The 26,451-nt window shown below is 41.8% G+C and overlaps 1 protein-coding gene across 5 annotated transcripts in view; it reads right to left on the bottom strand.

Annotated features, from left to right (window-relative positions):
- The window catches only part of LOC110488940 (follistatin-related protein 5), a 189,988-nt gene that overhangs the window by 97,966 nt on the left and 65,571 nt on the right, over positions 1 to 26,451 (bottom strand). For all 5 annotated transcript variants that reach the window (XM_036943078.1, XM_036943077.1, XM_036943079.1 and 2 more), the window contains exon 4: positions 23,171 to 23,422. In XM_036943078.1, the coding sequence (XP_036798973.1) occupies positions 23,171 to 23,422 (252 nt within the window). The remainder of the gene's footprint in view (positions 1 to 23,170; positions 23,423 to 26,451) is intronic.

Here is a 26,451-nt window from a genome sequence, read left to right on the forward strand (position 1 = left end):
CTGCCCTGCTAGAGCTGCCCCAGTCAACTGTAAGTGCTGTTATTGTGAAGTGGAAATGACCAGGAGCAACATCTGCTCAGCCGCAAAATGGTAGGCCACACAAGCTCACAGAACTGGACCGCCGAGTGCTGAAGTGCGATGGCGTAAAAAAACATATGTCCTTGGTTTCAACACTCAATGTCGAGTTCCAAACTGCCTCTGGACGCAACGTCAGCAGAACAACTGTTAATTGGGAGCTTCATGAAATGGGTTTACATGACCAAGCAGCCTAAAATCACCATGCGCAATGCCAAGCGTCGTCTGGAGTGGTGTAAAGCTCACCATCATTAGACTGTAGCAGTGGAAACACTTTCTCTGGAGTGATGAATCATGCTTCATCAATTCGCAGTCCGACGGACAAATCTGGGTTTGGCGGATGCCAGGAGAACGTTACCTGCCCGAATGCATAGTGCCAACTGTAAAGTTTGGTGGAGTAGAAATAATGGTCTGGGGCTATTTTTCATGGTTCGGGCTAGGCCCCTATGTTTCAGTGAAAGGAAATCTTAACGCTACAGCATACAATGACATTATAGACAATTATGTGCTTCCAATTTGGTGACAACAAGGCCCTTTCCTGTTTCAGCATGACAATTCCCCATGCACAAAGCGAGGCCCATACAAAAATGGTTTGTGGAGATCGGTGTGGAAGAACTTGACTAGCGTGCACAGAGCCCAGACCTCAACCCCATCGAACACATTTGGGATGAATTGGAATGCCGACTGTGAGCCAACGTCAGTGCACAATCGCCCAACATCAGTGACAACCTTATTAATCTCCTAGGAGTGGTCCTTGTTTACAGATCCTGGATCAGATCATGTTTAGTCCTGATTTTTCTGTCTAAAAGTGACCATCAACTGTCCTTTCCTCTTATAATCTTATTGAGGGTGATAACAGTAGAAAATTAAAGGGCTTCTGTTACGCTCTATACAATATTGACCCCCTTTCTTTTGCAGTGCCTTGCCTACTGTACCTACATAAACATATCCTGGTAGAATAAGTATCCAGTGTCCACAAATAAATATTTATGTGTCATTAAGTTGGGGGTAGATGTACTGTATGATGTTTGAGGTTAGTGCTTTTATACTATTAAAATCAAAAAGCCTAAGTTTTAATTAGAGGTGAGTCCAAAATAATGTGATTTGTACCTCATACAAGGTAAAGTATTCACACGCCACAGTAAGACATTATCCCATTACGCTACCTTTTCATGCTTTTTTTATTAAACGAATGCAAGCTTTGCTTTTATACTTGTAGTAATTTGGTGCATGCCTGTATTTCCTTAAACCTTTATTTGATAATGAACAAAAAAAATAATGCAACATGTAAAGTGTCGGTCCCATGTTTCATGAGCTGAAATAAAAGATTCCAGAAATCCATTCGTACAAAAAGCTTATTTCTCTCAAATGTTGTGCACAAATTATTTTACATCCCTGTTAGTGAGCATTTCTCCTTTGCCAAGACAAACCATCCACCTGACAGGTGTGGCATATCAAGAAGCTGATTAAACAGCGTGATCATTACACTGGTGCACTTAAAAGTCAGTTAAGATCGCATTCTTATTTAAAATGATGACCTACCCCGGGGCCAATTGTGTACCGCCCTATGGGACTCCGAATCACGTGATACAGGCTGGATTTGAACCACGGACTGTAGTGACTCCCTTTGCACTGAGATTCAGTGCCTTAGACTGCTGTGCCACTCTGCAGCCACAACTTCTGCTGGGGACAAAAAAGGCTGCTCTAAAATCTGCATTTTTGTCACGGAACACAATGCCACAGATGTCTCAAGTTTTAAGGGGGTGAGCAATTGGCATGCCGAATACCGGAATGTCCACCAGAGCTGTTACCAGAGAATTGGGTGTTCATTTATTTACCATAAGCCACTTCCAACATCATTTTGGAGAATTTTGCAGTATGTCCAACCGGTATCACAACCGCAGACCACGTGTAACCACGCCAGCCCAGGACCCCCACATACGGCTTCTTCACCTGCGGGATGGTCTGAGACCAGCCATTCGGACAGCTGATGAAACTGTGGGTTTGCACAACCGAATAATTTCTGCACAAACTATAAGAAACCATCTCAGGGAAGCTAATCTGCATTCTTGTCATCCTCACCAGGGTCTTGACTTGACTGCAGTTTGGCGTCATAACCGACTTCAGTGGGAAAACGCTCACATTCGATGGCCACTGACACACTGGAGAAGTGTGCTCTTCACGGATGAATCCCACTTGGCTTTGTGTGGGATAGCGGTTTGCTGATATCAACGTTGTGAACAGCGTGCCCCATCGTGGCGGTGGGGTTACGGTATGGGCAGACATAAGCTATGGACATCAAACACAGTTGCATTTTATCGATGGCAATTTGAATGCATGTTGAGATCCTGAAGCCCATTGTCGTGCCATTCCTTCGCTGTCATCCCCTCATGTTTTAGCATGATAATGCATGGCCCCATGTCACAAGGATCTGTACACAACTCCTGGAAGCATGTAGTTCATAACTAGTTTACTGTTTCTTAACAAAAACATTGTTTTCTTGGCTATAGTTTGTGTGGTCTTGGTTGATCTTCGAGGAAATGTACCGTAGCTAACTGCAGTGTTTGTCCTGTCTGAAATCTGGTAACCTCATCTTACCCTAGCTTGGTCTGTGCGATGCAATTTAACGTGAGTAGCATGGTAGTTTCCCAAAGTTTTAGGGTTTTAAACTAAACGTAACTAACTAGTTATGTTTTGTGTAAGAAAGTGTGATCTATTGCGGTGCATGAACTGGCCATACACGTTAGCTAACGTTACAATCTTATGTTTGCTAAGGTTACTTTGCTAGCTACAGTTAATTGCCTATCATAGGAGCCAAGGACATTCGCTATCTGTACATATTTGTTTGTGCTCCGATGACACGCATGTGTCTAAACCAGCAGTTTACACATGATGACTTCAGCCTTATGTGAAAATCCTTACTAGGCTAAATATAGCTAGCTAGCCAGCTAGCTTTCCTCGCTTGTTGGTTAGCTACTTAGCCAATGTTAGCTCTCATCTGACTGGTATAATACTATCTAGCTAATCAAAACAAAACCACATTCATTGACTAGTTACCTTTATTTGCTTGTTCGTTAGCTAGCTAGCTTTCAGCTGACTGGTGTTAGCTAGCTACAGAGGCTAGCTGTCGGATTTTGTAAAAGCAAGCTAACTTCAGCTATGTAACGTTAGCTAGTTATCTATCTAGCTAATCAAAATATCTGTTTGCATTTACTGACTAACCTCATCTTGTTCACATACACTTCTTATGACAGGCAGAATGGTGCAAGCAGCTGTCTTGTTGCCAAGCAACCGACCCGTATTAAAAAACTCTGAACTCGGGCTACAAAATATGTTAGTATTGTCAGAAATGCTACGAAAAGGTAGCACATCCTTGTTTCTTAATGGGTGGAAATGTGCACATGAGATCGATAAATTACACATTAACACAAACTGTTGCAACTGCAAATTTTGTCAATCTGGCACTTTTTAAGTCCAGTGGTCACTTTATGGACGCTATAGTCTCGTTTTAATCCAACATCTAGAATTTGAGAAATGTCGGCACAAGAAATAATATTTCAAATGAATTGCTAAATACCCTGTTCAAAAATCCTGTATGTGGTTCTCGGTACCGACCGGATGGCTCATGAAGAGATGTCGGGAGTGTGTTTTGTACCTCCAGTCAAGTTGATTTGCGAATTGTCATTGAGATTGGCGTCATATTATCTTAGATATGGGGGAGATTTAAATTGAACATTGAGCTTCAAACAATGCCTATATATTATGGTGGCTATCGCCCCACAATAATTAAACATTTCTGCAGAATACAAAGCTCTAAATCACTCAGACACACCTCTCTCTGTCTCCCTCTCTCTCTTTCCTTTTCCCTGTCACTCACTCAACTCAACACATAGCTTCAAGCAATCTTGGCAGCAATTGTTTGCTTTATTTCTCCAAATTGCACAGTGAGGATGAAATCGAGCAAAGGAGGGAGGAGGAGGAGACAGAACGAGAAACAGAGAACTGTAAACAATGTTGTATTTGAAGATGTTGAAACATGGTGGCATTCTACAGGTATTCTCACCATGGACAATTTGTAAGGACATTTGGACAAACGTGGTTGTGCCTAGTTTGGCAAAACAATGTCATTTTGTAAAGAAATAAAATATATATATATTTCAAAAGCACCAATGATATGATTTGTCCAATTCCTCATGACATTTACTTGTTAATGAGACTTACTTAATGTAGACATACTTAATGTACAGTAGCCCTTCATTTTTGAATAAATGACCACATATACCAGTGAAGCTTTCCAAAGCATAAAGGAATTTTAAAGCTATTTGCCTTTCAAAATGATTAACCTAAAATCACCTGTTTCTGCATAATTTTTCAGTGCATTTCAGATAATGACATTTCCATTCTGTCAACACATTATTCGGCACATCAGGGTGCCGCAATATCAAAAGAAGTCTAATTAGCTAATTTGTCATATTATTGTTTTTGTCTTTCGTCCGACTTTCTACATGCATGTTTGATGCAATAATTGCCCATTTTAGGTACATAATGGACATGAAATAATTTGACTTCGCTAGTTCAATAAGCAGCATTGACACATGGGTGTATATGCAGCCCACCCTTTTGATATGCATTTACAATTGATATAGAGTGCTTCTGTGAGGTTGTTTCTAAATGTGGGAGAGTGGCGTAGCCTGGTTCGAAAGCATGCTGGAGAGCATTGATGGAAGGAGATAGTCAAATGTTGTATAAACAAGACAAGAATCGCTGAAGTAAAATGTTTTTACCTGTTGTAAAATGTTTTTACCTGTAGTAAAATGTGCATCATTATCGCTTTTCCATCACACGCGCAACACCCCAAATCATCTGACTGTGTGCTTTATGATTTCATTCTGTGATTTATTGATTAAAGTGTCCTCACACCTCGATGTAAACCAGTAGCATTCTGAATAGCTAGGGGTACAGTTTTATTTTTCCCAACCTCAATCTAGTAATGTGTTTTACCACATCGGGTAAAAATGGGAATACAGCTGTGACAGTTTGATTGCCCTGTGGTTAAAGTGGTTCAAGCATGGGTACACTCTGATGCAGCAGTCCTCCGAAATACCCACTTGAAGACTTCTGGTTGAACAGTAAAGCTTGGGTAGCGCTGTACCTAACATATTATGGACTTTTAGCATTGGTAATAAATATTTGAGTGATTTTCAAACACTCAAACTTTTCTGGTCCAATTCCATTCAATTCAATGTAACACTAATGTATATATCCCCTTAGGGGCAATTCAGTTCAAACTTTAACTACATTCCAAAAGAATAGGCTGGCATATAAAAAGCCAAAGAACCTGTCAAACACTTCTCTTCCCTGTTCCTAAATGAAGTTTTACTATTGCAGAAAGAACATTGCTGAATTCTTTCACCTTCTGATACAATGCAAGACAATTAGTTTTTACAGAAGATTTGAAGACTAAGAAAATAGGGGATATCATGCTCTACTGACTCTGTCAAAGCCAGTAACCCTCTTCCTGGAAGTGAAGTGTGTGTCAGGCCTTGGCATAGACTGAGATGGAGGTGCATGCCTCAGGGTCCTTAGCTGCCCTTTAGCGTTGGGAAAGTGATGGATTGCTGATTCAACCTTCTACTCCAGTAGCATGTCTAGGCCAGAGTAGCGGAGGTGGTTCAGTGGATTAAACTCACTGGCACATAATGACTAACCTGAGACCTAAAGAAGCATTATCCTAAAGAAGCATATTAGCTCCCCAAGGCCCAAGCTAATTCCTAAGCTTTAGCTCACTGGGATAACACAGTCTGGAGACACGCGTATAACCCAGGTTTGATACCGACAGGTCACTCCATTGTACATGAATGTGATTGCAGAGAACTGCAGAGGACTAGACACAAAGAAAAATGAGATAATTTGGAATCAAAATGTACCTTATAAACATCCATTTTAAACAAATGGGCCATTCCCTGTCCCCAAAGCTATGCAATAAATCTGCAACATCCTCCTACAGCATCTGTCTTCATTTTGCCTTAATAAGAAAGGCTGGCTATGCCATCAAGTGATATGCCTATCATTATGTAGAGTCTCAGAACAAGCCATATGAAGAGCAATACCAGACAAGAACATCTATAATGAACATGGTAGACAAGATCATCTACACTGAACATTATAGACAAGAACATCTATACTGAACATTATAGACAAGAACATCTATACTGAACAAGATAGACAACAACATCTATACTTGATAGCTCCATTCCAACACACAGCATATTTATCCTAGAGTCCGAGAGTTGAAATGAGACCATGTCCCTCGATGTTGACGTTACCTAGGTTAACCTTTAAGACTATTGTAATGGTAAAAAGTGTTGCGTGTTCGGGAAGCTCACCTGAATACGCTTTACAACTGAATTACATGTAACACTCTGCATCACTACCAATCTTCCTCCTGTTAACAGCAAATCACAACCCACTAAAAGTATAGTGTCTGGTCTGGTGTTTCTTCCATTACCCACTGCATCGATTCCCTCATACATGTTCCTGTAATTTTGCTGAAACATACTAAATGCTCAGGGTCATAAACTGTACATCAGAGAAATGTGACTCTAAAGGGGATTGATTTCATTGCTGATAAACCTTGGGTGTATTTTCCCCTATTGTAAAAACTCTTATAACTCTGTTCTTTTTTTCTCTCAGAAATCATAATTCTGAGTTAATCTAAAGTAATATGGCATTGTGAATACTGACAATGATTTTCTTCAAGCCTGCTTTTCAGAGCAGTGGAGAGGTCTTTCGCTTAAATTAAGCAGTGTTGGAAACCGAAATGCAATGCCTTTAACACCGAAATTATGCCTCACAATTTTTCTTAATATAAGACCAAAAGCAATAACTATACTTTTTTATTTGAGTAAGGTTTTGTTTCAAATGCAGGGTTGACTATCACCATCATACAGAAATCCGTGTGCTGTATGATTTCAAGACAAGAGGGTACTTAAGCATCTCTGTCTCTTCTCTGAGGTGTCTGTGTGCTGTTCTTAGTTTAAAACCAAACTGATCCTGCCTCATATAACTGGATATACAGCAGATGAGCCTAATAATCTGTCTGGATGGGACGGAATGTGTAATCTGGACTCCCCAGACTGTTAGTGCACTTTAGCATTGAACTGTTAGCCACTATAAGCCCTGCAGCGCACCACAAACTTTTTTAAATGGGACCTTGAGATATATGTACAGTGGTTCCTCCTTTAAAAGTTGCGTCAACTGCAGCACACCTTGTGGGCTGCTGCATAATTCTATGGCACGTTATTTAATTGTCAGCCATTTTTACCATTAAGGCAAGTTAGTGCTAGTTTGACCACCAGAGGGCATCTTTGAGAAGCATTTGATAGTTTTCAATATTGGCATTACTAGAGAATTTAAAACCTTTTTTGTAAGAACATATGGGGTTGATTTTAAGAAATTTTAATTTGATTCATATTATGGTGTTTCTATTCCAAGAAAAACTAAAAACTAAACCCACAGGGTTTCCTTTAGAATGGAATTGAAAATATGGCGCTGTACAACATGAAGGCCGGGAGCAGACTACAGTACTATGAGCAGTAAGAGGATTGGAGGGTTTTAAATTAATATCTAAGGGGCATAACATTTGCACACCCTAATTGTAGTGTAACCAATACCCAAACGGAGATTCTGTGAAAATAAAAATCTCATTAATTTATCAAGACCAGACCCCATGCTTGTTTCATAGCAGCACGAAACGATGCTGAAATAGTTATTGCTTCAAATCCTATTGCTTCTAACTTCAATATGCTTTTTAAATAAATAAGGATGCAATGGAAAATATGGCACTGTACAACATGATGTTTGGGAGTAGACTACAGTACTGGGCTTTTCAGCTAAAGAATCCCTGTGTTCTGCGGGCACGTGGGAGATTGGGGTCCCCGACGGGAGGAAGGAGTAGGCTGTCCTTGTAAATAAGAATTTGTTCTTAATCGAAATAGTTGTAGACTATTGCTTCTAACTTCAATATGCTCTTTAAATAGATAAGACCTACACCACTTTTAACAGCACATTACTCAACAGCAGTGAAACTCATGTCGCCTACGGTAGGCCTACAGTATATCGAAAAAAAATGACGTGACTCTCAGCCAATAATTACATATAGAGGATTTGAGGATTCTAAATTAAAACCAAAAACTGCCTGATGGGTCACCCGGCACGGGTATCGAACCTGTAGCAATGCATGTTGCACTGTGATCCAATGTCTTAGACAGCTGCACCACTCAGGAGATCCCATTCACAAAGTATCAAAATACAGTGAGGTGTTGGTAAAGGTATATTGTCCTGCTAATAGCCCATAATGGACTATTACAATACTGTTTATGGTGTCCAGGTCAGGATAACCAAAACATTTCTTTATTAAAGACCATCAGAAAGAATGTTAGCACTTATTTATTTTGATCCAAAACCATGAATGAGTGAGTCACTCAGCTTAATGTAAGTGCTGGCTATATAACTATGCAATCAAGTTGATAACATATAACGAGGTTAGTTTGTCTTCAAAAAACGTAAGTGAGCGATTGTAATCTAAATAAAGGCCAAAATAATATTTGTAAAGGCCAAAACATTTATTTCTGTTTTTAGAGGGAGAGAAACGCTGGGCCAATTGTACGCCACCCTATAGGATTCACAATCATGCTTGGATGTGATACAGAATAATAACAATACTTTTTGTTCTATTATTTGTTTTGTCTTTTCTGGTGGATTAAACTGAAATTGCAACCAATCACGGCCGGTTGTGATACAGCCAACCTAACAAAGAAATACATTTGATGATAGAATTCTCCCCCTACCCTCCTTCTAGGCAAGTCTATTGTCCAGCTATCTGCTAATAGTCATAATGGCGCTGTACAACGTGACCGTGTGTGTTTGAAAGAGTATTTTCCAGTAAGCAACCATTTGTTACCTTCATTAGACAACTTTGTTCCAATATTTCTGTAACTCAGTGATATTTAATCCCAAAGTAATTCAGTATGGATCCATAACTAAATAAACATTGGCACTTTTAAAGAGTATCTTTATCATTATTTGATTAACAAAAGCATAAAGATGCTGATGAAGAAATACAGTACTATACAGTATATGCTTTATCCGACATTTTGCGGTTGCATGAGGTCGCCCACATGCAGCTTTATGTTGGTGCCGAGGCTATATGACTGTGCCATCAACATGATTATTTAGTAGACATCACTTGCTTATATTCAGTCAACACATACAGTGGGGCAAAAAAGTATTTAGTCAGCCACCAATTGTGCAAGTTCTCCCACTTAAAAAGATGAGTGAGGCCTGTAATTTTCATCATAGGTACACTTCAACTATGATAGACAAAATGAGAAAAAAAATCCAGAAAATCACATTGTAGGATTTTTTATGAATTTATTTGCAGATTATGGTGGAAAATAAGTATTTGGTCACCTACAAAAAGGTGCCTTGGGACCCAAAAGCACAATCAGTGCTCTAACTCCCCCTTGTGCTGGTCTGGAGAAATTAAGTGATGCAGGGTACTGTACTGAATGACAAATCACCTCTAAGTCCTGCAGCAAATTGCAAAACTTTTGGTGGAGCTTTTAGTGGAGCAACCACTGTACAAATAGGTAAGTTGCATCAAAACCGTCTTGAGGACAGACCCAGGGGTTCAATTTGCACCCGGTGCCCTTGAAAACAGGTCAGTATATAATGAGGAGCCTTTCTTTGGTGGCTGCCGGTGACAATGCGGGTGTACAGGAGGGGACACACCCAGGGCCTCATGGGGAGGTCGCTGCATCAGTGCCAAGCCTAGTCATTAAAAAAGGTAAAGCTTCTGAGTTCTTACGGTACATAAACAGCCAAATCCCACTGTGTTGTCTCACTGGGATTGAAAGGCACAGACACCTCATTAAGGGAGAAGGTTTCCAGGGAAAAGAAGCCATGATGGCTTCATGTGCATGTTTTTTTGAAGTACAGCAGGCCACCAGGGAATCCTCCACAGGGAAGAGTTTTGATGCCAGGCTCACTGTGAAGGCCAACGGGATACTGTAGGTTGTGGTTGACAACAAAAAATGTTTTCCACATATTCTCTGATAATAAATTAAGAGAAAATGACAACAGCAGAATACTCGTCAGAACCATTTCGGACAATCAGAGCCTTAAAAGGGTGTCAACCCCGTTTCCAAAGTCGCCCGGTTCCGAGAGATACACGGCGAACCAAGGAATTGCCCGTAAAGACATTCATGATTTCTTACTCCAAGCGACGGCAGTTTGTGCAAAGTGTAGTACTATTTACAACCTACCCAAGCCAAACCGTAAACCGAACAACTGTGTGCCGCCATATGGGATTCCCAATCACAGCTGGTTGTGATACAGCCTGGAATCAAACCAGGGTCTGTAGTGATGTTTTTAGCACTGAGACCACTGCACCACTCAGGAGCTACTATTTATTTTGTATTTTTGTATTTTTAACCTTGTATTTAACTAAACAAGTCACTTACAAACAAATTCTTATTTACAATGACGGCTTACCCCAGACAACGCTGAGCCAATTGTGCGGCACCCTATTTATTTATTTATTTTCAATTTCACCTTTATTTAACCAGGTAAGCTAGTTGAGAACAAGTTCTCATTTACAACTGCGACCTGGCCAAGATAAAGCAAAGCAGTGCGACACAAACAACAACACAGAGTTAAACATGGAATAAACAAGCGTGCAGTCAATAACACAATAGAAAAAAATAACGTCTATATACAGTGGGTGCAAATGGCGTGAGGAGGTAAGGCAATAAATATGCCTAGTAGCGAAGTAATTACAATTTAGCAAATTAACACTGGAGTGATAGATGAGCAGATGGTGCAAGTAGAAATACAGGTGTGCAAAAGAGCAAAAAAGTAAATAAAAACAAAATGGGGATGAGGTGGGTAGATTGGGTGGGCTATTTACAGATGGGCTATGTACAGCTGCAGCGATCAGTTAGCTGCTCAGATAGCTGATGTTTAAAGTTAGTGAGGGAAATGGAAGGAAAGACGGCCAAAGGAGGTCTTCTTATCATGACCAGTGAGCTGAGATAAGGCGGAGCTTTACCTAGCATAGACTTATAGATGACCTGGTGCCAGTGGGCCGACTAGAGCACACGGATCGCAGTGGTGGGTGGTAAAGGTGCTTTGGTGACAAAACGGATGGCACTGTGATAGTCTGCATCCAGTTTGCTGAGTAGGGTGTTGGAAGCTATTTTGTAAATGACATTGCCGAAGTCGAGGATCAGTAGGATAGTCAGTTTTATGAGGGTATGTTTGGCAGCGTGAGTGAAGGATGCTTTGTTGCAAAATAGGAAGCCGTTTCCAGATTTCATTTTGGATTGGAGATGTATAATAAGAGTCTGGAAGGAGAGTTTACAGTCTAGCCAGACACCTAGGTATTTGTAGTTGTCAACATATTTTAAGTCAGAACCGTCCAGAATAGTGATGCTAGTCGGGCGGGCGGGTGGGCAATGAATGGTTGAAAAGCATGCATTTGGTTTTACTAGCGTTTAAGAGCAGTTGGAGACCACGGAAAGAGTGTTGTTTTTGCATTTAAGCTCGTTTGGAGGTTAGTTAACACAGGTTCCAAAGAAGAGCCAGATGTTTACAGAATGGTTTCGTCTGCGTAGAGGTGGATCAGGGAATCACCCGCAGCAAGAGCTGCATCGTTGAAATATACAGAGAAAAGAGTCGGCCCGAGAATTGAACCCTGTGGTACCCCCATAGAGACAACAGGCCCTCCGATTTGACACACAGAACTCTGTCTGAGAAGTAGTTAGTGAACCAGGAGAGGCAGTCATTTGAGAAACCTAGGCTGTTGAGTCTGCCGATAAGAATACGGTAATTGACAGAATCGAAAGCCTTGGCCAGGTCAATGAAGACAGTACTGTCTTTTATCGATTGCGGTTATGATGTCGTTTAGTACCTTGAAAGTGGCTGAGGTGCACCATTGACCAGCTCGAAAATCTGATTGCACAGCGGAGAAGGTACGGTGGGATTTGAAATGGTCAGTGATCTGTTTATTAACTTGGCTTTCGAAGACTTTAGAAAGGCAGGGCAGGATGGATATAGGTCTATAACAGTTTGAGTCTAGAGTGTCACCCCCTGTGAAGAGGGGGATGACCGCGGCAGCTTTTCAAACTTTAGGGATCTCGGACGATACGAAAGAGAGTGGTAATAGAGGTTGCAACAATGGCGGCAGATCATTTTAGAACGAGAGGGTCCAGATTGTCTAGCCCAGCTGATTTGTACAGGTCCAGGTTTTGCAGCTCTTTCAGAACATCTGCTATCTGGATTTGGATGAAGGAGAAGCTGGGGAGGCTTGGACAAGTAGCTGACTCCCAATCACAGTAAGATGTGATACAGCTTGGATTCAAACAAGGGACTCTTGCATTGCAATGCAGTGACTTAAACCACTGCGCCACTCGGGAGCCAAGGTGAGAGTAGTTTCTAAATGTACCAACCTTAAGTGTCTTTGTCCCTCTCGCTCTCGCCCTCTCCATGTCTTTTGTAACAAGCAGCCATATTGTCGTCAGTCCACTAAGGACCTGTTTTTAATGTATTTAGTGTGTATTGTTATCCTGTTTTGCCATTTAGTTAGCTAGTTAATAAATAATTAAACCAATTTGTGTAGTACTGAATCATAAGTAAGGCTCAGGTTTTTGCAGATGCAAGGAGATGACAACTGTTCAGAATGATGATATGATACAAGGTTATGATTAATAAGTTGACTGTTTATAGATGTGCTAGGTAAAGACTTTTAGAGATTAATTCGGGAGATGGTAACTCTTTAAAGAACCGCTCTCACGGTGCCCCAGATCCTAATGAGTTAATTGTTACATGATTAATTTAATCAGGTGACAATTAAACATATTTAGGTAATTAGATAAATAACTGTCATCAGATTTAATGTTAAAAGTTAAGTCACAACACTTGGTTGCTGAATGGAACATATGGATATTCAAACAAAGACTAAGTAATCAAGATTACTTACTATGATAAAACATGTTTTACTATGTATGATAAACGACTTGCATTATGTTAAATATGCAATATGTGTTGAGAGACATAGAAAAACATGTACATTTTTTAGACACTTCATATCCATGGAGAATTCCGTCCATATCACCACAAACCTAGCAACAGGTAACATTGACAGTTGACTGGCATTTTTTTCAGGTTAACATTTTGCCAGAAACTATTTCTGTTTTGCAACAACATATACTATAACTTTGGATGAAACACTAAAACCTTAATTGCTTCATCTACATACATATACAGCAGTCAACGTGAAATGTAATTTCTTGAATGTAAATAAATGCAGAGAGGACCACGCGTACTAACTCACTGTTAATTTCCCTGGAGGTAAAATCCTATAAAAGGAAATCCTCAATAACACTGTAGCACATTCAATATGAAAACATGCACTATAAAGGAGAGACGCTGAAGATGTTGCACATTCCAAACAACTTATTTTGGTTTTAATGAAGGAGTGCATCTTCGTCGCACAGAAAACATTGGACTTTCTCTACAGTGGCACGTTTCTGCAATGCGTGTTTGATTTGACTCCAGTCGCTAGTCACATATCAAGACGTACATAACCAAATACTCCTTATGCTATTGTAACTAAGCATATCTTACCTTAATTTTAAAGTAAGTCCTAGGGTAATCTTAAACATGTCTTTGTCGGCACAATGAAATCACATAGATCTTTTCTATTTTTTACTTTAGTTTATTTGGTAAATATTTTCTTAACTCTTCTTGAACTGCACTGTTGGTTAAGATCTTGTAAGTAAGCATTTCACGGTAAGGTCTACACATTCGGGGCATGTGACAAATAAAGTTTGATTTGATATGCTATATCACCACTCAACATCCAAATAGCCACACATTAAAGCAATAACACTGGTTCTATGATTGAACTCTTGCTCCGGATGAGTGACGTCATTGGCTGTCACATAAAAATAACAACACAAACTAAAAATGTCATCCCACTGATAAATGGATGTGACTGAAGCAGAGAGAGCACTCGATTGGTATGCCAGGGCCTCATTGTTAATTGTCTACGGTTGTGTCAATTGTCTGCTGCTGAGATTGCCCTGCTTCCATCCACCAAACTTCCCCCATGGATTGGACAAGCTTTTGTGCGCCACTTAATTTTCAATCAGATCCAATCCCTACTCGGTTGCAGAGCAGCAGGAGGGAGTAGACGGGGGTCATACGTTATCCAAAGGCCTAATGAGAAACCTTCAGTCAAAGCACGGCTGTCATTTTTTATCCTGTTCTTCCTAGTAGATAAGAGCGAGAGACGGTGCGCTGTGCAGATAGAGGCTGTCCATTTCCACATGTACTCATTAAGCTGAGGCCAACTCAAAAGAGCCTAGCGGGGGGGGGGGTTCTTCTCAAGGGTGTCATTTGAAAAAAATCAATGCTCCTAGGCATGCCGAAATCCAAACCCCGGGTGCTAATTGTCCGTCTATCAACCTAATCTGGCATTTGCAACTTAACTAAAATATTTTCGAGAGGCCTGTACAGGCCTGGATGTCTGTTTCTTGTCTTGCTATAACATAAGTGTGACATCAGTGTGACATTATACAGGGTGGCTCCACTGGGTCTATGGTCCATGTCTGTCAGTCACTGATAGCTTGATTTAATTGGAAGGAAGTAAAGTTGGTTAATTTCATTTCCAGTGGTGTAAAAGATAGTAGGGGTCATGTTAGATTTGTTTGGTCCATACAGTGATCAGGTATTAAGACTTTATTTTATAGAAATGGCAGAACGTGAATTTGTCTACATTTACATTGACAAGACCAAAGACTAAAACAATTAGTGTGATACTGAAATGATTGAAAATCACGATTACACTTATGAAAATATTTATGCCTACTGAAAGTCTTTATGCCCAATAACACAAGGTAAATTGAAAACAGCGTCTGCATGGGCTGGAAAAAAAATGTATTACATGTTTTTTAATATACAATTTAGACACATTCCATTTGACCACTAATAAACCCCAATCATTTGATATTATCTATTTCCCACCATTTACACTGTGACAATAGTATCCGGTGCAATGAACAAATCCTCTGCAGCCATTTGCCGCCAAGACCGAGGCGGGCAATAATGTGGAAGACAAATGTCGTAAACATTAGCTGTGCCCTGACAGGGAACAGAGTAATGGAACAGCAGGAAGTGGTGAGAAGTACAGTAACAATTGCTGTAATACTCCTGCAATACTTCTGCAATAATGCTGTAATACTGCTGTAATGCTGCTGCAATACTGCTGTAAAGTATTTTTAGAGAGAAAAACAACGTTTTCAAGGACTGAATATTTTTTAAAGGAGAGGGCTTTAACTGGACCAACAGGTCTAGGAGCGGTGCCTCTGCTGCTCTCATTCAATAAGAAATTGATTACAAATCAGTCACCGTAAAAAACTGTCTGGCCACGGACAAAGAGCAGCTAAAAGAGAAGAATGAAAAAAGAAACAATTTCCTGTCCGAGAGCCTTTTTCCTTTGGCTCATGTTGATCTTGTATTGATTCAGCCTACGTTGGTCAAATATCACAATCCCACTTGTGGATGGTTGTTGATGGAGGCTGGATTTGCAGATGGCTGAGATGGAGGGTTGACCAGACAGGACACATGAGAGAAGCTGATTAGAGCATCAGACAACAAGGGACAGATATCATTGATCCAAATGTCTTTGTCTGATTGGGATGAAAGGCCTGTCTGATTGGAGCCCTTTGTGTATACATGCACTGAACTGCCTCAGACTCATCTAAGGGAAGTGATGAGAAATTATGGAAGGTTTCTATGATGCGGTAGTTTGTTCTGCAAAATATACAAATATGTCCCATCTTTGATTATATTATTCTTTCAATTCAAAAAATCTAAAACTGTAAACATGAATTTGACATTGACTGTATTAATATTTTCCTGTTTTTTGTAGTTGTTTTTTTGCTAACTTTATTATTATGGGTTATTGTGTTTAGAATGATGGGAAGAAAAAAAAAACAATTTTATAAACTTTATAATAAGGTTGTGACGTAACAAAATGTGGAAAAATGTAAAGGTCTGAATACTTTCCGAATGCACTGTGGCCCAATCAATTTAATGGACCACGGGTAGACTCCAATCAAGTTGTAGAAACATCTCAAGGACGATCAATGGAAACAGGATGCACCTCAGCTCAATTTCGAGTCTCAGAGCAAAGGGTCGGAATACTTATGTAAATAAGTTGGGGGGGTTTTCAAATGTTTTGCTGTTGCTGTTTTTGTTTTTATTTATTTAATACATTTTAGAATAAGGCTGCAACATAACAAAATGTGTAAAAAGTCAAGGGGTGTGAATACTTTCCGAAGGCACTGTACAGTATATGTACATATTGGATCTACCCCAATTACCTCATACCCCTGCACATCGACTCAGTACTAGTACTCTCTGTATATAGCCATGTTATTTTCGTCCCCACTGTCAGACTTGGCCCCCACATCGTCTGGTTGACTGTGAGGTAAGCTACGAGTAAAGGCAGACTCCACACACAACACACCACTCCAACGAGGGACCACAAGCAGAGGGCACTGTGAGTGGAATTAATTACTCTCACAACAAGACCAGCAGCAGCTAGAGGGCTCTCCTTCTCAGACTAGTCATCCTCACCGTCATCATCAACTCAGTCAACCTCTCGACGTCATGAGCCATCACACCAGTGAGACCGGTTGACTTTTCAGTGCAGAACTCGTAGCCCTACAGCGGCACTTCACTTCAGAGGGCTGACTTCACAGGATCACCAACGTCAGCCCTCACCTAACCGCTGTGGTCAGCCTACATCTGACTGTCGCCGATGTGACTACTCACCTGACCGTTGTGACTACTCACTTGTCCGCTGCCGTCAGCCTTCACCTGATTGCCGTCGTCATCCCGCACCTGACTGTCGCCGCCGCAACTACTCACCTGACCGTAGCCGCCGCGACTACTCACCTGACCGTTGTCATCACCCCTCACCTGACCATCCCCACTGCGACTACTCGCCTGAACGTCGCCGCTGGGCCTACTCACCTGATTATTGTCCGCACTCACCTGTCCGCTACTGCACACCTTCTACACCCAGCCGGGAGCGCGTCTACTGTGGACCAACTCCTACCATCCCCAACTGCAAGGTGCTGCTGAAGATGAGTTGAGTCATCTTGCGGAGCGGCAACAAGTCACTTGACATGTACGGCCTGTTGGATGATGGGTTGGAGCACACTATACTTCTACACGAAACAGCAGAGCAGCTAGGACTCCAAGGATATCCTGAGGACTTTGTACGGTGCGTCAATATATCCGAGTCGTCCATGGAGATTCTGTGTCGTTTTCTGTGGCCTTTGTTACTGAACCAAACAGGTCCTTTGACATCCACAGAGCCTTCACAGTTGAAGAGTTGGGCCTTGCACTGCATACCTACTCAGTCGAAGCCCTTCAGAAAAGATATTGGCACCTAAAAGGCCTACCCCTTCAACTGCTGGATCAGACGCAGCCATTACTGCTCATCGAATCAGACTATCCCCATCTAATCACCCGACAGAGCCAGTGTGTTGGGTCCCCCTGGTGGACCTGCTGCCATCAAGTCTCAGCTTGGATGGACCCTTCAAGGTCCTTCAAAGTTCCTGCAGCAAAAGTCTTTCTCCACAACAGTGTCTTCATACATCCCTTGTCTCTCCATCTGCAGTGCTCTTCTGCCATGTAGAGAAGCTCTGGCAGTTGGATACAATACCGTACAGGAGTGAGAAGCTCTTCACACGGTCCAGACAAGATGTAGAAGCCATGCATCTTCTAGAGGAGAAGACAGTCAGGATCGATGTGGACGGGGTTCAAAGGTACACCACTCCCCTTTTGTAGAAGAAGAACCTTCCTCCCTTGGAAGCTCCGAAGGAGGCAGTACTGGCACACCTGTGAGGGACAGAGAAGTGGCTGTCCAACAATCCAAAGAAAAGAGCAGTGTACAACGCAGAGGTTCACAAGTTAAGAAGGTATCCGCAGTAGCAGTCGAAGAGTACCATGGTTTGTACATTCCCCATCATATGATCAAACACAATGGGAGAAACAGAGTCGTCTTTAACTGTTCCTTCAACTAAAGGGGCAAGAGCTTGAACTAACAACTCTTTCCCGGACCGACCTTGGGAGCTACTCTGCTTGGAGTCCTTCTCCGTTTCCGGGAACACTCTGTGACATAAAGGGGATGTTCCATCAAGTCCGCCTGCTACCCGAAGACCAGCCTCTTCTCCGGTTTCTGTGGCGAGACCTAAACGGTGATGATCATCCTGATGTCTATGAGTGGTAAGTGTAGCCCCTGCTGCACCACATTTGCCCATCAGAAAAATGTGTTTAACCACAGTGAGCCCGAAGAGGATGTGCGCTTTTCTGTAGAACGCTGTTTCTATGTAGACAACTGTCTACAAAGACTTCCTGCGGATGAAGCCAAGAAACTGGTGGACAAGCTGAAGCACCTTCTTGCTGAAGGAGGATTCGATCTACGCCAGTGGGCCAGCAACTTTCCAGCAGTCATCGAACACCTACCTCAAGAGTCCAAGTCGGAAAACAGTGAGCTGTGGTTCACCCAGGATGGCGTGGAAACCCAAGAGTACACCCTTGGATTACGATGGCAATGTCTGTCTGACACGCTTGGCTACAAGCAAGGTCACATGGAGAAAGTTGAACCCACCATGCCCCTTTTTTTATATCGATTCTTGCCAGTCAATACGATCCACCCAGCTTCATCATCCTATACACCACACGAGCAAAGGTTGTGGTCCAGAGGCTCTAGAATAAGAAAAGAGGGTGGGATGACCCAGATCTACCTGAATATCTCCTCCAAGTTTGGCTTATTTGGGAGAATGAACTTCCACATTTGTCTCAGGTTACACTGCCAAGAATTTATGTCAGCCCAGACATGGATCTCCCAACCAGCAAAATAAGTGTTCATATCTTCAGTGATCCCTCAGAACGTACGTATGGTGCCGTCGTGTACCTACGTACTGAAAACACCAATAGACAGATCCAAGCGGGATTCCTTGCAGCAAGATCAAGAGTGGTCCCGAAATGACAACATTACATGCCAAGACTAGAGCTCTGCGCTGCACTCACTGGTGCCCAGCTGGCCGAGGTTATCAGAAAATAACTCACCCTGGAAATCCACGAGGTCACGTACTGGTCAGATTCTACAACAGTCTTAACCTGGCTCCAGTCGGACTCCTGCAGGTACAAAGTATTTGTAGGCACAAGAGTCGCAGACATACAGGAGCTCATGGACCCCAGGCCTGGTGTAACGTGAGAAACAGAGAGGAACCCGGCTGACGATATCACACGCAGCAAGATGCTGTCAGCTTACAGAACATAACCATTGGAGTCAAGGTCCACCATTCCTGTGGCAGGCCCAGTCATCCTGGCAGAGAAGACCAGACCAAGTACCTCTCGACGAAGCAGAGGAGCTGTGGCAGCCTACCTTCTGTGGACTCCTGTCAGCGGACACCAAGTCGTCTCTCCCTGATGTTGCTCAGTTCAACATTTTCCAGGAGCTGGTGGGAGCCACAGTGCAGTTGCTACATGGGGCGGCCAGTAGTGCCAACTGTTCTCCAGCCGACGATTTCAAGCAAGTAGAACTCAATGTATTCAGACATGCTCAGTCTGAGAGCTTCCCAGAAGACCTCTCCCTACTAGAGACAGGCAAGCCAATCCCTCCGATCAGCCGTCTGGTGATGCTGGCCCCAGAGTATGACAACAACACCGGACTGACTTGTGTTGGAGGTTGCCTTCACAGCTGGGCCCTGACGTTCTTCACCCAGTGGTTCTGGATCCAGGTCATTCGCTCACCAGGTTGCTGATCAGGGAATATGATGAGCATCTGAGGCACCTGGGCCCAGAGAAGGTGTTTGCTGAGCTACATTGAAGGTTCTGGATTCTGAGAGGGAGAGCAGCCATTCGTCGTTTTCAGCTTGGCTGCACTGAATGCAGGAAGTGGCGAGGCCAGCCAGATGTGTCTAGGATGGCTGACTTGCCTCCAGCCTGACTGCGGCTCCACAAGCCCACATTGGATTGCTTTGGACCATATATCATCAAGATTGGCCGAAGAAATTAAAAGAGATGGCATCATCTTTAAGTGCATGACCACCCGGGCTGTACATGTGGATCTACAGACGAATATGGATTCCAGTTTGTTCCTAATGGCGTTGAGACACTTTATCGCTCGAAGAGGAAAGCCCTTTGAGACCCTGTCCGATCGCGGAACAAATTTCAAGGGAGGGAAGCGAGAGCTACAGGAGGCCTTCATGTCTCTCCACCCACAGCTCCAGGAACAGTTAGCCAGTCAGAAGATTCACTTCACCTTCAACCCACCAAGTGCACAACACTTTGGAGGATGCTGGGAGAGAGAGGTCAGATCCATCAAGATTGCCCTGCAAACCACCCTTGGTGTGTAGACCATCTCCGAACTGGAACTGTCAAGTCAGTTATCCCTGGAGTAGATGGGAAAGTGAGGACAGCAGAGATCCAAGTCAAGGACAGAACCTGTTGTTCGACTCATCAAGCTGCCTGCCTTTCCTCAAGAAGCTATTGACACTTAGCTGGCTTGTCTGTTGAAGAAAATATGTACAACACATTTGGGGGCGGCTGTAAAAACGGCCAGCTCATCTCCTTTCCAAGACCCCAACTTTCTTTGGTTTTCCTATAGGAATAGGCAGCCTTAGGGTAATAGCCTACCAGGCAAGGCCCCAGGCAGTCTGTAGCTTCTATTCTGATGATCAACCTGTTTTTCTCTCCTGCTTATTTTACCTCCTCAGTATAAATTGCTTTTCTGATGTTATTGTGCATGCAGCTAAATAATAACAATTAGTATTAGAGAGAGTGGTGTTGTATGTGTGTGTGTGGATCTTCATTAAATCCTTGAAGTGGCACTACTGCTTCCTTGTGTTCTGAACCACACTGTGGTGGTTAATAATGACCTAAAATCCAGCACCTGTTTTTTCGATCCCTTTTTATTGGTCCTTCGAATTCATAAACATTAAATTACACCATAGCCTACTTGTCAACAATATTTTTATGTTACACATATTTTTTTTTCTTGACCATATTGAATTATCATTGTAATTGTGCACACAATGATGTAATTGCGCGCACATGGATGTCAGACATGCACCTACCCTAATGCTCTGTTGCTGATGACTGGAATTAATGCAGGGACAGATTTCAGGAGCAGAACAAGGCACCCTCTTTTTGACTGATGACTGATGTAAGAGCTTGTACGTGATAGGCCTATCTGACTTATATGATTATGATGGTCATTATGCTTCCAGACAGTGTCATACAGTGTATTTTCTTACTCTAAGTAAAGTGACACAGGATGGAGATAATGCTTCATGACAGCACCATAAAGTGTATTTTCTACAAGGTATTTAAAATGTGATTAAAAAAACTTGACTATAAAGAATTGACTACAACAACAACAAAGAAACAACCTTTCAAACAAAAGGAAACTTCTTGGCAGGAATTGTTTTTAATTTTTTAGAAATGTGGGTTTTGACACTCTTATGTAGTTGTTATAACCAGCCATAAAAAAATAATTTTATGCCACAACAGGTGTAAATATATGGGTCATGACAGTGTTATGACAAGTTATGTCAGCTGTTATGACATATTATGATTATATTATGTTATGACACCAGGTGACAAGTTACCATTTATTTCTAGCTTATCTTTCTCTCTGCATTGTTGGAAAAGGACCCGTAACTAAGCATTTCACTGTTAGTCTACACCTGTTGTCTACGAAGCATGTGAGAAATACAATTTGGAAAAAAGGGGGTGATTGTAGGGACGGAAGCAAAACTGTTACAGACGATTATTAGTGTGACAATTGGCTTGCAGCAGTTCACTTGCACAGAAACCATGTAATTGTGTATCCTGCAAAATGAAAGGCAATCTAATGTTTCTCTCATGAATATTATTATATGACATAGCTTTGACCTTTCTCTCATGCCCCTGGTGTGTCCCAGTGATCTCTCTTTCTTTCCAAAGCGTGACCTTGTTTACTTCCCTTCACTCATTCTAAAGGAAATGCCTGGTAAAATAAATATGGTGGAAAACAGTGGAGGCTGCTGAGGGGAGGACGGCTCATAATAATGGCTGGAACGGAGCAAATGGAATGGCATCATACACATGGAAACCATGTGTTTGATGTATTTGATACCATTCCACTTAATCTTCTCCAGCCATTACCATGAGACCTTCCTCCCCAATAAAGGTGCCACCAACCTTCTGTGGTGAAAATGTTTTCAGATTTGTTGGAAGTAGTGAACAAGTGCACACTTCAGGAAAAAGGTGAAATTATTGGGACCTACCCCATGGTCTACACCACCTACAGCGCTCTAAAAGCGATAAGCCAACTACTTACCATGTACGGAAAGTACATGGTGTCTTTGCACAATCAATGTTCCAGAGCATCTTAAAGTCTCTAGGGAAATCTGAGCATTGGTGTGCACAGTATTACCACCTACACATTATATAAACAAGCAATGCTTTGCATCAACTGAGAAACTAATAGAGATACAAGAAGTAGCTACATTATGTTGTATCAGGTTCATAAGGTGAGAGATGGCTCCGTGACTGTACGAAAACCTTACTTCTAACAACAAACAAACATTCTGTGCAAGACAGGATTTTCCGAGAACTGCAATGAGGCAGGATCTCTGGTGGCTTCTCCAAAGCTCTAATCTAGAGCATAAAGAAGATAAAACTCATCTCCTGCAACTACAAGTGTAGCATCTTATTTTGATCACTCTTTTGTTGCTGAGAATGTACATGAATTCACTGAAAACCCACACTAACATACGGTTTTATTAACCGTAATGCACTTTTTATGTAGCCTACTTTCGGCCAGCTAACAAACCTTAACATCTTGTTGTTGTAGGATTATTTTGCTGTGACAATATAGGTCAAATTAAGATCCTACATCTTTACTTTGCTTCTGCATAAAGTTCCATGAGAGCCATTTTATGAAGCTATGAGTTGTAATTCTTACCTTTGTAGAAGCATTCCTCGCTGTGCATGATGGTTATCCTCTGTGCACCCAAACAGGAGGCCCGGTGGAGCTCACAGTGGTTTTGGTACAGCTTGCCGTCCGAGCCACACACCTCCTTGTAGTGTGGTTTACAGCGGTCCAGACAGATGCACTCCCCTTGACTGCTCTCATGGTTGACCACACAGTGACGCCCCAGGCCACAGTACTTGTGCACACAAGGACTCTGGAAGCCATTGTTATGGCCCAAAAACCCTGCAAGGAAAACCAAAGTAAAGACATGTTCATACCAGAAAAAAGAACAATAGACGAGTAATAGTATGACAGTTTGACTTTAAAAGGCCTAAAGTAGCTCTAGGTTTTACAAGAGCTTAGAAACCTTCAAATCAGAAACTGGAAGAGTACGAGGATGATAATCAGAGTTTTAAAAGCTTTTGGAGTTCACTTATAGTAACTATCAATAACCTCTGAACCGTATCAAATGTATTGGCTCTGTAATGGCAGGTTGCTCTCTCTTGGATCTCCTATCTACCAGTTCCATTGCCCTTTGGAATCGCCCTCAAGGGGGAAAAGAACATGGCCACCAATGCTGGAAAAACAATCCCAATAATGATGTTCACTGAAACAATATACTGAACTGGGAACATTCACCCAGTAAGCATCATTTATCTGCTGGAGCTCTAATGATGTTGTTTTGGGGTTGTATATTGCCATGATCATCTGGGCACCATTCCACCACGTCTGAATAGGGTAAAAACATTGCACATAAAGTAACAAGAAAAATGTGCAACGTTGACTCAAGTTTGAGCGCTGTTGTACTGTGTCGTACTGTGTACAAACCCCACCAATTTAAAAATTCTACCATTTGTCTGACTATCAATCCACAGCCGCAGTGAGCTATATAATATACATTATAAACTGGGTGGTCCGAGACCTGAATGCTGATTGGCTGGAAGCCGTGGCATATCAGCTGCACACAATGGGTATGACAAACATATATTTTTACTGTTCTAATTACATTGGTAACCAGTTTAGAATAGCAATAAGGCACCTCTGGGGTTTTTGGTAAATGGCCAATACACCATAGCTAAGGGCTGTATCTAGGCATTCCGCGTTGCATCGTGCATAAGAACAGCCCTTAGCCATGGTATATTGGACATATATCACACACCCCCGGGCCTTATTGCTTAAATATACATTAGGACCAAAGTACAAACAAGGGGATGCATTACTGTTCTCTGTAATCATCTGAGCTCTCCACAGCTTTCCTATTGACCACTAAATATTGAGTGGTGCATCACGATGGTACGATGCCTCAGGGCCTCAGATGTCTTCTTTACAATGGCCAATTTATCTGCAGCACGAGGTGCACATGGTGTTCTAACCCACTATAGAGGGAAATAAAAACCATCTACTGTCATTGGTCAGCGAGGCAAACCGTTGGCAGGGAACCTGAATACAGTAACAAACAAACAAACGACTTGACTGGTAAAGAGGCTTCGTCACAGTGGTAGCGACTCCCCATGGGTGTATTAGCCCCAATCTGTCAGGGAGGATTAAACAATACAAGTGTGTACATTTGAGCCAATCAATGGCTTTGGTTTGCTGGGGTTTATTAATCTCCCTTGGTGCGGTGGCATAATGATTATTCAATGGGTTTTGTGTTGCACAGCGAGGTGACCAAACGCCACAGACAGGGTCAGAGAAGGGCAGAGGGAGTTGTTAATTGGCATGCACGCCCAATCTCTGGGTGATCCAGTGACATCAAAGACAAATGACTAATTCCATGCAATGATTAGTTTATTGATGACTCAACGTTTCAAAAGGAAAGGCATGCAGAGGGGGGCAGAGGGAGGGACTATATGATTTGGGGCGATGGTTAGAGTTACCGCATTTCTAATTGTATTTGGCTTTTCCAAATGAAAAAAAACCCAGTGTGTATATATAAATATATATATATATATATATATATATATATATACACACACACTCTACCGGTCAAAAGTTTTAGAACACATACTCTTTCTTTATTTTACTATGTTCTACATTGTAGAATAATAGTGAAGATATCAAAACTATGAAATAACACTTTTTTTTTGTTGGTTACAACATGATTCCATATGTGTTATTTCATAGTTCTGATGTCTTCACTATTATTCTACAATGTAGAAAATAGTCTAAATAAAGAAAAACCCTTGAATGAGAAGGTGTGTCCAAACATTTGACTGGTACTGTATATAAAATATTTGGAACTTTCACTTTGACATTTTTCATTAATTATTCATAACTGTATTGTATAGCATTGAGGATGATTGTCAGAACGACAGATAGACAGATACATTTGCATAGTTGAATGGATAGTTTATGTACAAACTTCACAGCTCACAGAGCAATTTCAGTATGGGGAATTGCCTTGATTTGAAGGAAACAGCAAGATGTCAAGTAAACAAGATGCTGAACAAGGGAAAAGGAAGTAATTCTCACTGGGATACAGTTGGTACTAGATTTATTTAGCCCTGTGTTTAATCTGAAGGTCCCAACATATGTTGACCCCAGTGTACATCACTTGAAGGGCAACGTCCTGCTATGCATTCATAATGAGATGCAGATCATGTTTAATTCTGGACTCAGCAGACATGACCAGAATGACATTGCAGGGGTTCAAAGACAAGAGCATTTAGGATGGAAATCTCAATACTGTGCCTGTGCACAACTCCTCGCATCATGCTCTGAGAAATCAATATGATGTATAAATATCAAGTGCCTTGTGTCTACCAGAAACATTTACCTCTTAGGTTTGGGCTAACGTACTCTCTTTGTAATGCATTTCTGATTCTGAAGCCTTCAAACACATCACAAAGCTGAATCTAACTGAACCGCTCTCATTCACATTCATAAGCATGCCCCCAAAGTATGCTATTTACAGCACTAGCCATCAGATTTACAATGCGTCTTTCTTTCCAATTGCCATCTTAATTTTTTTCAAAAACCCAGGATGCAAGTCCCGGCCCATCTGAGGTTTCAAATAACAGCGGCTCTGAGTCCTTGGGGAGTGTAGTAAACAACCGTTTGGAAGCTCTCATCTCAGCTCATCTCACCACCGTGAGTTAAGATGCCCCAGAAGACCCACGTGCAAGAACAAAAGGATGCAAGTCTGAATAAACAGCACACTAAACAATGCAAAAAGCCTACATGACATGACGCACAACACAACTCGCTCGCTACCCGTCACCCCACTTGGATTAGTTCCTTGAAAGTTACACCAGTAACATATTGTGTTACCA

Source organism: Oncorhynchus mykiss, chromosome 14 (genome assembly GCF_013265735.2).
Source record: "Oncorhynchus mykiss isolate Arlee chromosome 14, USDA_OmykA_1.1, whole genome shotgun sequence".
Classification (NCBI taxonomy): Eukaryota; Metazoa; Chordata; class Actinopteri; order Salmoniformes; family Salmonidae; genus Oncorhynchus; species Oncorhynchus mykiss.